The 12,983-nt window shown below is 37.2% G+C and overlaps 1 protein-coding gene across 2 annotated transcripts in view; it reads left to right on the forward strand.

The window, feature by feature from the left end:
* Window positions 1-12,983, forward strand: part of Grid2 (glutamate ionotropic receptor delta type subunit 2) — a 1,491,717-nt gene that overhangs the window by 1,239,368 nt on the left and 239,366 nt on the right. For both annotated transcript variants that reach the window (XM_087659390.1, NM_024379.2), the window contains 1 exon segment: window positions 205-400. In XM_087659390.1, coding sequence (XP_087515516.1) covers window positions 205-400 — 196 coding nt within the window.

The raw sequence follows: 12,983 nt of genomic DNA on the forward strand, positions 1-12,983 counted from the left end.
TAATGATGCTGTCTCTTGGTAAATTGCCATGTGTAACTTAAAGGCAGTCCTCCTTAACCATTACATTTCAATATTGAAAGAAAGTAAAGAAGAGTTGGATAGCATCTGACTTTGGATAAATGGCCCTTTTGTTCCTTCAGTTTTATTTCTACTTGACAATAGTCAGCACTCTCTTTGATGTCTCTCTTTTCTCCCATAACCAAGGTCTCTTCAGGATCTGTCCAAGCAAACGGATATCCCTTATGGCACAGTCTTGGATTCCGCAGTATATCAGCATGTTCGCATGAAGGGGCTGAATCCTTTTGAGAGGGACAGCATGTATTCCCAGATGTGGAGGATGATCAACCGAAGCAATGGCTCAGAAAACAATGTTCTGGAGTCCCAAGCAGGCATTCAAAAGGTACTGTGCTCTTCATCTATGGTCTTCATCAGCTTGTCTAAAATGTGCTCATGGCTAAGTTGAGATTTATTTCTTCCTTCTTATGATAACTCAGACATTGAATTTTTAGTTAAATTATATTTTTATTCTTTTAAAGAAGATCTCTGAGCAACTCAGCATTCTCATAAAGGAAACTCCAGGTTCCCTGTAATGTCTCCCCAATAACCCAATAATAAGAAGTCCTTGGAAATCCAAAACTAAACTCTGGTAGTGTTATTTTGTTCAGAAAAGGATTAAGAACTTATAAACATAAAAATTAAATATGTTTTCCCAAATCCCATCCCAACTGTCATTCATGTTATCCAATTCATTTCAATAACTTGGGGTGCTTTCAGCACAGCACTTGTTTTTATACTAAACTTTATCTTACTTGTGATTATCTAAAGCTATTAGGAAAAAATTTAATTTTGTCAACAAATAAGGTTCCTGTGAATGACTTTCTGTTTTCCCAAATGAAAATCTTTATCATTTTATTTTTCTATAATCATCATTTAGAAGTAGATATGTTTGAAGGACTTAGAAAAGTGTTTTCACATTTATAAAAGGAAAAAATTAAAAACTAATCTTTTTTAATCTAGTTTATTTACAAATGTACATAAGCAATTCATGTTCGCAGCAGTCTCCATGATCGAATTGGGTAGATTTTTGTTTAAAATTATGACCAGTAACTAGCTGTGGTTGGTATTCAGTAGGCAGCTATGGATGAACAAAGTAACCAACAAAGGATTGAATCTGAACAGCGGCAGCAGTAACGTTCACTTTCCCTAGGAGTTTCCATATCAGAAGAGTTCACAGCCCATGTGTGAGCTTTCTGCTCAGAAGGCAAAAGCTCGCTGGAAGAAGGGTTTACTATTCTGGTTTCTCTGCCTCTGGATTTAGTATGGCTCTCAGGAATCAACTTAAATAATCCTTGCCATTGTCGTGTTAGCATCATTGTCTTGAGAACTGATGCTTATCATGTAATCTTCTCTATAAATATTAACAATAATTACAGTAAAGTGAACATTCTTAGCATGTTAGCAGAGGCCGCTGAGGAAGAAAGTCACCTTGCTCTGTTTGAAGCAACCTGTGAAAACTTTGCCCTCACTATGGAAGTCTAATTTCAAAAGGCGAAGTGTTGATAGGAAATAGGACCTTTCTGTCTTTCTCAAAAGGATCATTGACTCCTAGAAGATAAACATGGCATTATCAAAATAAGGGGGTGGGAGTAGAGAGTGGACCAGTATGTGTTTAAGTGTATATATTGGGGCAAGAGGAACAGGATTGATACTTTGGGTTTATTATGTAGGTACTCATAGAATGGAAAGTAATTTGAGCATGTCAATAATCTACTAAATGGTTTGAAAAAATAATTTTCCTTCATCTACCATCTATCATCAAAAATGAACCTTACATTTTGGAAGGAGTTCTTTCATGAAAGACTATGTGCTCTGTTAGAAGAGATCCTCATTAGTCCTTTAGTATTATGTCACACTGCTGAAAAACAGAAATACTATTTTTGAATGTGAGTATAAATATAAATTCTTATGTTTTAATTTTATTATGTTTTAAGAGGGAAAGTTGCCTGGAGATAGTTCATTTTTTTCATCAGACATAAATAATAAAGTACTTTAAAACAAACATGTATTCGCTCATGCATTAATATATCCATTTTCAAATATTTGCTAAGTACTAGATCCGTACCAGGTCCCTAGGTAGAAAGTAAAGATTAGTTTAGCATCAAAGAAAAGGTCACCTGGCTTAGTAGCTGGAGTCTGGTGAGGGAGATCCGAGAGATATAAATCATGATTTAAATAGCAACAGATGTCATGAGATTTTTAATAGGGTGTTACTGTGAAGGGTGATAGGCAAGCTACAGGTCTTTTTTCCCGAATATCTCTCTTTACTTATAGACAAAAATATTGCAGGTGGGATAAAGAAGCATGAACTGAGAAGTCCTGCCATCCTGGGTTTAAGTCCAGCTTGATTTTTACAACAAAGTCTACAAATATAAGCCTATTTTAGAATTTTTCTGGGCTTTGAAAGTTTTGTCATGATGAAAAGAATTCCTACCTCATACAGGTTTTGTCAACATTAAATAAATGCACCTGTGTTGTCTAGGATTGGGAGTTTTAGCCCAGCCTGGGTCACATAACAAAATTCTCAAAAACTTAAAATTAAATAAGTAATAGTGATGAAATAATATTATATATATAAAGCTTCAATAAATAATATGAGCAGAACTGTAAACCTATCTTTTAGAATAGTTTGTGAGAGTAATGAAAGAATAGATAAATGAAGAATTTGTAGTTGCAAAACTGTATCGTATACCACTTCCTCCTTTAACTTAAAATTGTAGTATAATTTAAAAACCAGTAGGAAAAATAGAAAGCATTGTTTGTCTGTTTTCTGAAGTTCAGCTGATGGGGAAAGTTAATCAGGTGAAGAGGGTAAGTCAAACCTTCACATGTGTCCTCTGCCCTCACTGGAAGGGCACAGGAACCCAGTGAAGATGAGACAAGTTTGTAGATTTCTTTCACAAAAGCAAAGGCAGTTGAAATTGGCTAATCACAGGATAGGTAGGAATAATGACATGTATTCGGGTTCGGCATGTAAGATTTGCAGTTTATTAAAAAGCAAAACCAATCACCAGCACTAACCTCCTCACCTACTAAAGCTCTCACTGTAGGTTCCTGAAATGCTGACTGGAATGAAACCTGAGTGTGGATTCTTTGTCCAGAAACTGTCCTCTCAGCTCACATAGCTGTTTGCTGTTATCTGTCGATGGTTTCTAATTTGTGCAGGCAGAAAAAAAAAACCCTCAGAGATAGGCTAGGTCAATGGTCCACAAAAGAGTAAAATTCTTCTGTCGTATCTTTGACAGAAATCCATACCCGCAGGAACTGTCTCGAAGAGAAGCTCTCATCACTGTAAAAACAGTCCTCACAATCCATAACCGCGAATAGATCTCATTAACGTCTTGGGCTATACTTGTTCTTAATTGAGCTACCAGTTTCCTCTCCTGGAAAGCCTATCCTGATCCCCTTGGTTTTCTTTGTTCTGCCTTACCAGAGACAGCTGTGTAAATGAACAGAAAGTTGAGAGTTCGGATTCTTGCAAGACATTTACCTATACTGAGGCATCCCAATTAAACTAAAAGTAACTGGCTTCTGTGCTCTGCCTGGGGATTTTTGCACAAGTATTAAAGATATATAATTTGAGACATGTAATTGAGTTTTTCAGGAGGTTAACAGCTATTCTTGAGTATCTTCTGTGTATCAGCCACTGTAGTCAAGAGAAATGGGAATAATGTTTCCCTGGAGTTAACCTCGTAGCAAGGAGAGCAGTCAGGGTCAGTAATCAGTAAATGACGAGAACCTCACACCAGAGGTTAGTGGTGACTATCAAGACATCTGTCCACTTCTTTTAGATTTTCCAATTTTGTGGAGTACAGGCTTTTGAAGTATGACCTAATGATTCTTTGAATTTCCTCAGTGTCTATTGTTCTATTCTCTTTTCGTTTCAGATTTTGTGAATTTAGATATTCTCTCTCTGCCTTTTAGTTACTTTGGATAAATTGCTTGAATTGTTTTCCAAAGGAAAAAAAAACTCTTCGTTTCATTGATTCTTTGTATTTTTTTCTCTTTGTTTCTGTTTTATTGATTTCAGGTCTGAGTTTGATTATTTCTTCACATCTATTCCTCTTGACTGTGTTTCCTTTTTTAGTGCTAGAGCTTTCTGGTGTACTTTTAAGTTGCTAGTATAAGATCTCCCCAATTATTTATTAAGGTAATTAGTGCTATGAACTTTCCTCTTAACACTGCTTCCATTGGGTCCCATAAGTTTGGGGATGTTGGGCATTCATTTTTATTGAATTCTAGAGAGTCTCTAATTTCTTTATTTCTAAATTTCTTTATTTCTCTATTTCAGTGATTCTTCAGTAGAGAGCTGCTAAGTTTTCATGAATGTATAGGCTACATGATGTTTCTGTTGTTGAAATCCACCTTCAATCCATGGTGATCAGAGCACAGAGGATTGTTTCAATTTTCTTGTATCTATTGAGACTTGCTTTGTGACTGAAAATGTGGTCGGTTTTTGAGAAACTTCTGTGAGGTGCTGGAAAGAAGGTATATTCTTTTGTGTTTGGGTGAAATGTTCTGTAGATACCTCCTAGGGCCATTTGAGTCAAAACATCTATTAGATCCATTATTTTTCTTTTTCATTTCTGTCTGGATAATGTCATTGGTGAGAATGGGGTGTTGAAGTCTCCACATGCTGTAGTTTTACTTTAGTAATGTTCTTTTTACAAACGTAAGTGCCTTGCATTCGTGACATAGATGTTCAGAAACGAGATGTCATATTTCTGGATTTTTCTGATGATGAGTATGAAGTGTCCTTCCCCATCACTTGTGATTAATTTTGGGAGGAAGTCTGTTTTATTAGATATCAGAATTATACACAAGCTTACTCTTTGGACCTTTTTGCTTAGAAATCTTTTCCAGCCTTTTACTATGAGGTAATGTCTATCTTTGATGTTCATGTATGTTTCTTGTATGTAGCATAAGAAAAGATTCTGTTTTCACATCCATTCTATTAGCCTCTGTCTTTCATTTAGAATTGACTCCATGTTGAGAGATATTAATGATTGTTAAATCCAGTTGTTGTTGTTGTTGTTGTTGTTGTTGATGGTGTGTGTCTGTGTGTGTGTATGTGTGTGTGTCTGTGTGTGTGTGTTTCCCATCTTTTAGTTTTTCTTGGATGAAATTATTTATTGTCTGTGTTTTCTTTAATGATTGTTAAATCCAGTTGTTGTTATTATTGTTGTTGTGGATGGTGTCTGTCTGTGTGTGTGTGTGTCTGTGTGTGTCTGTGTGTGTGTGTGTGTGTGTGTGTGTGTGTGTGTGTGTGTGTGTTTCCCTTATTTTGGTTTTTCTGGCATGAAATTATTTATAGACAGTTTTCTTTGGTACAGTTAACCACCTTGGGTTTTTTTTTTCAAGTACCTTCTGTAGGGTTGGATTTACGGATAGATACTGATTAAATTTGACTTTGCAATGCAATATCTGACTTTCTTCATCTACGGTGATTGAACATTTTGCTGGGTATAGCAGTCTGTGCTGGCATCTGTGGTCTCTTAGAATCTGGAAGACATCTCTCCAGACCCTTCTGGTTTTTAAATTCTCCCTTGAACTTGCGTGTAATTTAGATCTTACTTGTCCTTTTTCCTTATAGCTTTTAATGTGCTTCCTTTCTTCTGTACATTTAGTGTTTTGATTATTGTATCACAAAAGGGACTTTCTTTTTGGTTCAATCTATTTGGTATTCTGTAACACGTTTATAGGCATCTCTTTCTTTAGGTTAGTAAATTTTCTTCCATGATTTTGTTGGAAATATTTTCTGGGTTCTCCTTTTAATTCTTATTTTTCTTAGGTGTGGTCCTTTCATAGTGTCCCAGATTTCCTGGATGTTTTGTGTTAGGATCTTTTCTAGATTTAACATTTTCTTTGACCACCATATCAATTTCTTCTGCCATATCTCCTGTACCTAATAGTTTCTCCTCCATCTCTTGTATCCTTCTGATGATGCTTGCTTATGTAGTTTCTGCTTCCTTACCCAGATTTTCCATTTCCAGGATTCCTACAGTTTGTGATTTCTTTATTGCTTCTATTTCCATTTTCAGATCTTAGGTAGTTTTATCCATTTCCTTCACCTGTTTGTTTGTGTTTTACTGGATGCCTTTAAAAGATTTGATAATTTTCTCTTTCCAAGACACTACCATCTCAAAAGCTTGAATTTAAAGTAATTCTTTTGTGCTTCAGCTGTGTTGGAATATCCAGAGATTGCTCGAGTAGGATAGATGGGATTTGGTCATGCCATATAACCCTGGATGTTGTCAATTAGGTTCTTATGCTCTAGTCATTTGGACTAGGGTTATTATAGGTCTAAGTGCAGATTTCTGAGTTTATTTCTGTCTGATAGGTTTTTTTTCCCCTTGTCTTCTGTTTGAGTGGTTTATGATTCTGGTGACCATGTGTCTCCACTAGGGTTTTGGTAGTTCATGTGACCTCTTAGGTACTCAAGTTGCCTCTAAGTTTCTGGTACTCTGGGAACTGGCGTGACCTCTGAGGTTCTGTATACAAGTATAGCCTTTGATGTTCCAGGTACATGAGGTTCTGAGTCTCAATGTGCCTTTCAGTTGAACAGGAGACCTCTGCTGAAGTTTTAGGGAGCCCAAGTCGGTGGGTTGAGGTGCTGCTGCTAGGGACTGAGGCTCCTAGTACAGGTATGGCCTCCAGTAGCGCAAGAGTCTGCCAGAGTTGGAGACTGGGATCTGGAGCCAGCTGGAGTGCTATCGAGTTGAGATTTAATACTTTAAAGGCATATTGTGCACAGCTATTAGGACAGCAAGTCTTTACTTTGTTCATTTCTATTAGCGTATTATAAATGGCACTCTCCCACTGAGCTGCGTCTCCAGCCCTCTCCTTTTACATTTAAAAAAGCATTTTAAAATGATAGGTTCTGGCTTGAATCTCCTCTGTAACCTAGGCAAGCCTTGAACTTGACATCTTGCCTCAGCTCCCTGACTAACCAAGGTCCCACCTTGTGGCACTTAGCCAAGCTTTCTTCCAATATGAATCAAGCTGGAGTCTTTTGTCTCTATCTTCCCTTCACCGTTCATGGTTTTTATCTTCCTGGCCATTTCCACGCCTGCACCTCTGCTGCCAGGGAAGCAGAAGCAATGACAGAAAGTGATGTTTGGTCATGTTCTGCTGTAAATCCACATGCACCGGTGTGCACTGAGTGCACACTTCTTTTGGCAGCCAGTATTTTCACAGAACGGCATTTACTTGGCAAAGAATAGAAAAAAATAAATGGTTCTGTAAATATGTCTTTAATCCATTCACTGTTTACATTTCTATCCCTAAGACTGAACACAGGGGTGAGGATTTTAAAACGTGATACATGATGAAAAGCCTCAACAGTTTGAAACGCTTCTCTGTGTGCATTTTCTAATGAAGCTGTCAGGCTGTCCTGTGTGCTTGTTTCTCTTGCACGAGGGAAGGCCTTTAACATGCACTTTGAAATTTTAGCACTGGTGGTCAGGAAACTGAATAGACACCATTTGTGCCCTGTAGACCCCAACTTCTAGATGTCCTTTTAAATTCATAACAAGTCACTCCTCCCTCCCTTTCCTCCCCCATCCTTCTACTCCATCCAAGTTCATTGTTGTACTTGGGATTTTCTTCTCAACTGCTTGATTCAGTCCTCCAGTGATACACAAAGACCATGATCCCCTGCCTATATTTCTGTTCTCACATTTCAAAACTCATTGTTGTCTTGGACACGAGAGCTTCTGATTACAAATCCTTCTCACTCATCAAATATCCATAACCATTATTTTTCTTATCTTAAATCAATCTATTTTGCAAAATCCTTTATAGCTCTGCAGTCTGACACCAGCTCAGGCTGAGAAATAGAGTGAATGAGTATTTTGGGGCAACAAATATGCTACAAAATAAAATCATACTTATCTTTGACGGAAATAAAATCATCTGCTTCCTTTTGTTTCTTCTATTTTACATAGTAAGAGATATTAGGATCTCTATATGAGAAGCACATTTTCAATAGGTCAGCAACTAAGATAGATAGATCTTCACTTTTGAAATCATAAGGCATTGGTTTGCAATTTAATTGGACCTGTCATATCATTTTTTGTATAACATTTAGCATAAAAATTAAACTATATTTCTTTGTATATTTACGGTGTGTGCACACACATGCCATGTTGCTATGGTGGTGATCAGGAGATCAGAGGAAAACTTGCCAAAGATAGTTTTCTCTCTTCCTGCCATGTGGAACTTAGGGATTCAATCAGTACTTCAGAGTTGGCAGCAAATGCCTTTACCCACTGAACCATTTTGTTAATTCCATATATTTTTATTAAAAGGTTTAATTTAATTTCTAAATCTGGCTAAAGGACAAGTGATATAAAATTTAGCATTTGAGGAATTTAAGTATGCAGTTGAAGAACTGGGAATAGATTCACATTGTATAACCACCATCCAACTTCTGAGCTTGGTCATGTAAAACTAAAACTCCTAGGTTCATTAGCAATGCCCCATTAATCCTGCCCCCAGTCCACTGTCACTGCCATTTTGCCTTTCATCTCGATGGGCTTGATTATTATAAATAACCCATATAAATGGGGCCACATACCTTCTTTTTGCGACTGGTTTATGTTACTTATTAAAGTGTCCTGACAGTTCTCATGTTACTACATATATCGGCAATCCCTTCTACTTTAATGTTTAATAGTATTCATTTCATGTTGTTCTGTCAGCTTTTCCAAGGAAGACATAACAAATGTCTTTTCACCCCAGATAAAGTACCAACAGCAAGCCATAGTACAATTCTACCCAAACCTGAATTGGCAAAGCCCAGAAAGTTTATTGAGCTTGTGTAGATCCCATGTAGAGGGTTCCTTAAAAGAGTATAGGTGAACCCCAAACAGCTGCATCACTGAAACTTCCCAGCACATCAAGGATGATGACTTCCTGGAGGCTGTACCATAAGGTCTCTGCTCAGCTGATCTTCTGTGCTTGTATGCACTGGCATCTCCCAAAACCACTTGAAGCCTTACATAGGAGAGCAGAAGAGAGCAGAAATTGTGAAATCACTGTTGAAGATCCTATGGCCCACTTCTCCCTCCTGCCAGGAAATATTACAGCCATTATCACAACCATCTTTGTTCTGTTTTGCTTTGTTTTGTTTTGTTCAATTAATTGCCATGGCTACCTGAAAAAGTAAAAACTATCATTATTCCATGATGGTTATGAGAAAAGTTCATGCTAGAAATTATACATCACATTGTGCATGTCTATTCACCATCAGTATACATTTGGAAAACCTTTACCTCTTGGATACTATGACTAATGCTTCCATTAAAACAGCTATACAATTGTCTATTAGAATCCTTGCTTTGAATTCAAAATGATTAATGTTCAGAAGTGAAATTCTTATATCATATGTTCATTCTGTTTTTAAAACAATATTTTTGAGAAGATCATAATGTTTGCCATGGTGTCATCTTTTGGCACAAAAACTCTTGATTTACAAACTCCTATTTATACAAACAGAGCACAGGATTGCAATTTCTCTTTATTCTCACCATTTTCTGCCTACCTATCCACTAGCAATTTAATACTTATATCTTCCCTCTATCTGTCTGTCTATTTACTTATCTATCATCTATCAATGTATCAGCTATTCTACATCCATCATCTATATATCTAACACACACCATATATTTATGTTTATCATGTGAATCTACCTATCATCTGTAAAATTCTGTTTTATTATGACTGAACACACTCATTGTCATGAAGGTAGAAATATATAAATGTATATTCAATTTTAATATACATTTGAATATGTATTTTATTGTCTAACTTGAAAATTATTCTTTCAAATGTATTCCAATGGAAATCAAAGCTATACTGATTGTCATATAGAATCCAGCAGTCCTGAAACATGAGCTTCAATGTCACCCAGAAAATACTTTGCCCATTAATGATTTTTTAAGTCAGAAATGGCTGGTAATCGATTAAGTCTATCGAGAGAGCACATCAGAATGGGGAGTGATGTTTGGACAGTTTAACAAATGAAAATCAAAACTAACACTATTGTATGATGGTAATCTTGTCAATTTAATTGGATTGAGGATTGCCTAGGAGAGTCGTCTGCATGTTCAGAGATTGTCTGCGAAGGCATTTGCAGAAAGGATTTTCTAAGGAAAGAAGATATGCTCTAGATATAGGTATAGTCTAAAGGCCCAGGGTGAGTAAATGAAAGAAAAGGAGAAGACAATTAGCACCGGAGTTCTCTGCTTCAAAGCTTACAGGATTTGAACATTTCTTCTCTCACACACTCCACCCTTCAAACTCATTTCAAGTCCAGGAACAGAGACCCGAGATTCCGGGGATGGACACTCCTGATTCTGAGCCTATTCTGCCTTGAACACTATCTCCTATCTGTCTGTCTGCCTGTCTGTCTGTCTATCTATCTATCTATCTACCTACCTACCTACCTATCTATCTATCTATCTATCTACCTACCTACCTATCTATCATCTATCTATAAATCTAACATTTGTCTGTCTGTCTGTCTGCATACCTGTCTGTTCATCTAGTTATCTGGTGCTATGTCATATCAATGAAACACATTTTTTGACATCTCCAGTTAACAAGAACTTGTTTTTCTGACTGTGTTTTGACTCATGTTCCCCAAATTAATTTCAATTATGGAGCAGAAAGGGAATATAGATCTGGTCTAAATCAATTGATTGTAACAATGCAAAGTTTATATAAAAAGGAGGCAGAGTGGTTTATCCGAAGCCATGTAACTAATTAGTGTCCATGCATGTCTTCACTATGGGTTTGTTCTTCCAGCACAAATAAAGGACTCCTGGCTCAGTTTCCCAAAGCTAATTAAAATTCTCACCACTGTTTGAGGGCCCCCACACTTCAGAAACTTTTAAATCACCTTTCACAAAGACTTACTAAATGCTTACCCTCAAGCTCCACGTTTAAGGATTAAAAGTCACTGAATTGGAAATAGACACTCAAGAATTAAATGTATAAGTAATCTGGTAGTTTGGAAAACACTGGTGACAGGTTATCTTCTGAGAGTAACTCTTCAGGACATTATCTACAATCTCTTGTCCTAGCACAGTACCTTTTGCAGTGTGCACTCTGGAGCATTGAAGCAGAACCCCCACCCCAAACCCATAAATGCAAATTCCTATATGCACCCCCAGCAGTCTTCCCCAACCAGAGACCATGAGTTGAGACTTGGAAGTCATGTACTAACCAGCTCTTCAAGTGACTGAAGCGCCTGATGTCCGAAACACAGTGGCCAGGATGCAGTTAGTTCACAGGCGTTGCCACATGACCCCACTGCCCTGCAACTCAACAGGTAGATCAGAGCCTCAAGGATATTTAGGGAGTCTAAAAGCTTATATCACTTCAGTGGACACTAAGTATTATATAATGTATATGAAATATGTGTTATGTATACCTATAATAAAATATACAATAATACTACATGATATCAACACACAAATGCTTGAATTTGTCAGCACTAAGGCACAAACCCTGCCCTGTCTTTGTTCATTATTTGCAATTCATCAACCAGTCAAGGTTAAGTGAGGGATACATCAAATGGCAAATGTTCTTGCACCACAGTACTGACATCTGTTTTGTCAGAAGAAAACATCATTTATCCACTTGCTTTGCTTTTCTACCTGATGCCCTGCCAGCCTCTGCCAGCCTGATGCCTGACACTAAGCTAATTGCCTTTCTTTGCAAGTTGATCCTTATCTGTCCATATTTCTTATGTTGGTTCAAAAGCACCAATGCCCTGGCTGCTTTACACACTGGAAATTGAAGAGTAATTTTCATTGTCTGCATTTTTCTTACCAACGTGAATTAATTGCTTTAACTCGCAATGCTGCCGTGCAGCCTCTCTCCTATTAATTCCTTCCTTTCGCTTTCTACTCACAGTTTAGCAATTCATGTCATTACTCTCTGCAAATGTAGAAACAACTAACATACTTCTTCCCCTTCTATATATCAATCTTCCCTTCACCATAGTACCAACAGTGATCCATCTTGGCACACAGGCTTTTAAATGTCCCGCCGTAGCTCAAATTGTTTGCTCTGGCATTTAGAGGTCTCTACAGCTTGGCATTACTCACCCTGTTACTCTTCATTTGCTCCTTCGTTATTTTCACTCGAAGAATGCTGATAGCCTGTCCTGTGGTATCGATCTAATGTCTTCCTCTTCCTTTCTAATTGCCAATGTCGATTCCTGGCTTTCTTATTCAGCCTTCCATATTGGGCTTACCCACCAGGCAGTGCTCGCCTCCTTCCGACCATCCGTTCAAATCTATAAGATGATTGTTTTCAAGTTCTGCATCTCCAATCACTGGAAGTTTACCTCATTTCTTTCTGGAATATATAGATTTCCATCAAACTTTTTAATCACATCAATCCTCAGATCGGATCTCATTTTACTGTTATATCTGTCTGCGTTTGTCACTCCAGATTGTGTTCTACTTGGGTTGGGATGTATATTCACATACTCCCCACTGACTAGTTTCTCCCTGTGCCTCTAATAACTTGTTAAAAAGTCAGTATTCTATAACTTCAGTGAATTTAAAGAGTTCTGTTTTTTAAAAAAAAGAGTTCTGTTTTAAGCTTAGTTCTCCATGTTTGTTTCAACATGAGCAATTGAAATTGTCTTTAATAGAAATCAAAGATTATTTGTGAATTTAGATTCCTCCATTCTTATGCATGACCCCTCCTAGGATGTGCCTCCAGGAGACGTGGAGTACTTATACAGTCTTTTATAATGATGCAACCTATTCACTGTCTTTAAAATCTCAAAGTACGATGTTTTATAAATAGGCAAAACTCACTGATTGCTATCTAAACGTAGTCTCATGTGTTAATTTAGCAAAAAATCTGTGACTTTGTTTAAGGGAGATGGACATGAGAATTCTTTG

The sequence above is a fragment of the Rattus norvegicus genome, chromosome 4 (assembly GCF_021556685.1).
Source record: "Rattus norvegicus strain SHRSP/BbbUtx chromosome 4, alternate assembly SHRSP_T2T, whole genome shotgun sequence".
In the NCBI taxonomy this organism is placed as follows: Eukaryota; Metazoa; Chordata; class Mammalia; order Rodentia; family Muridae; genus Rattus; species Rattus norvegicus.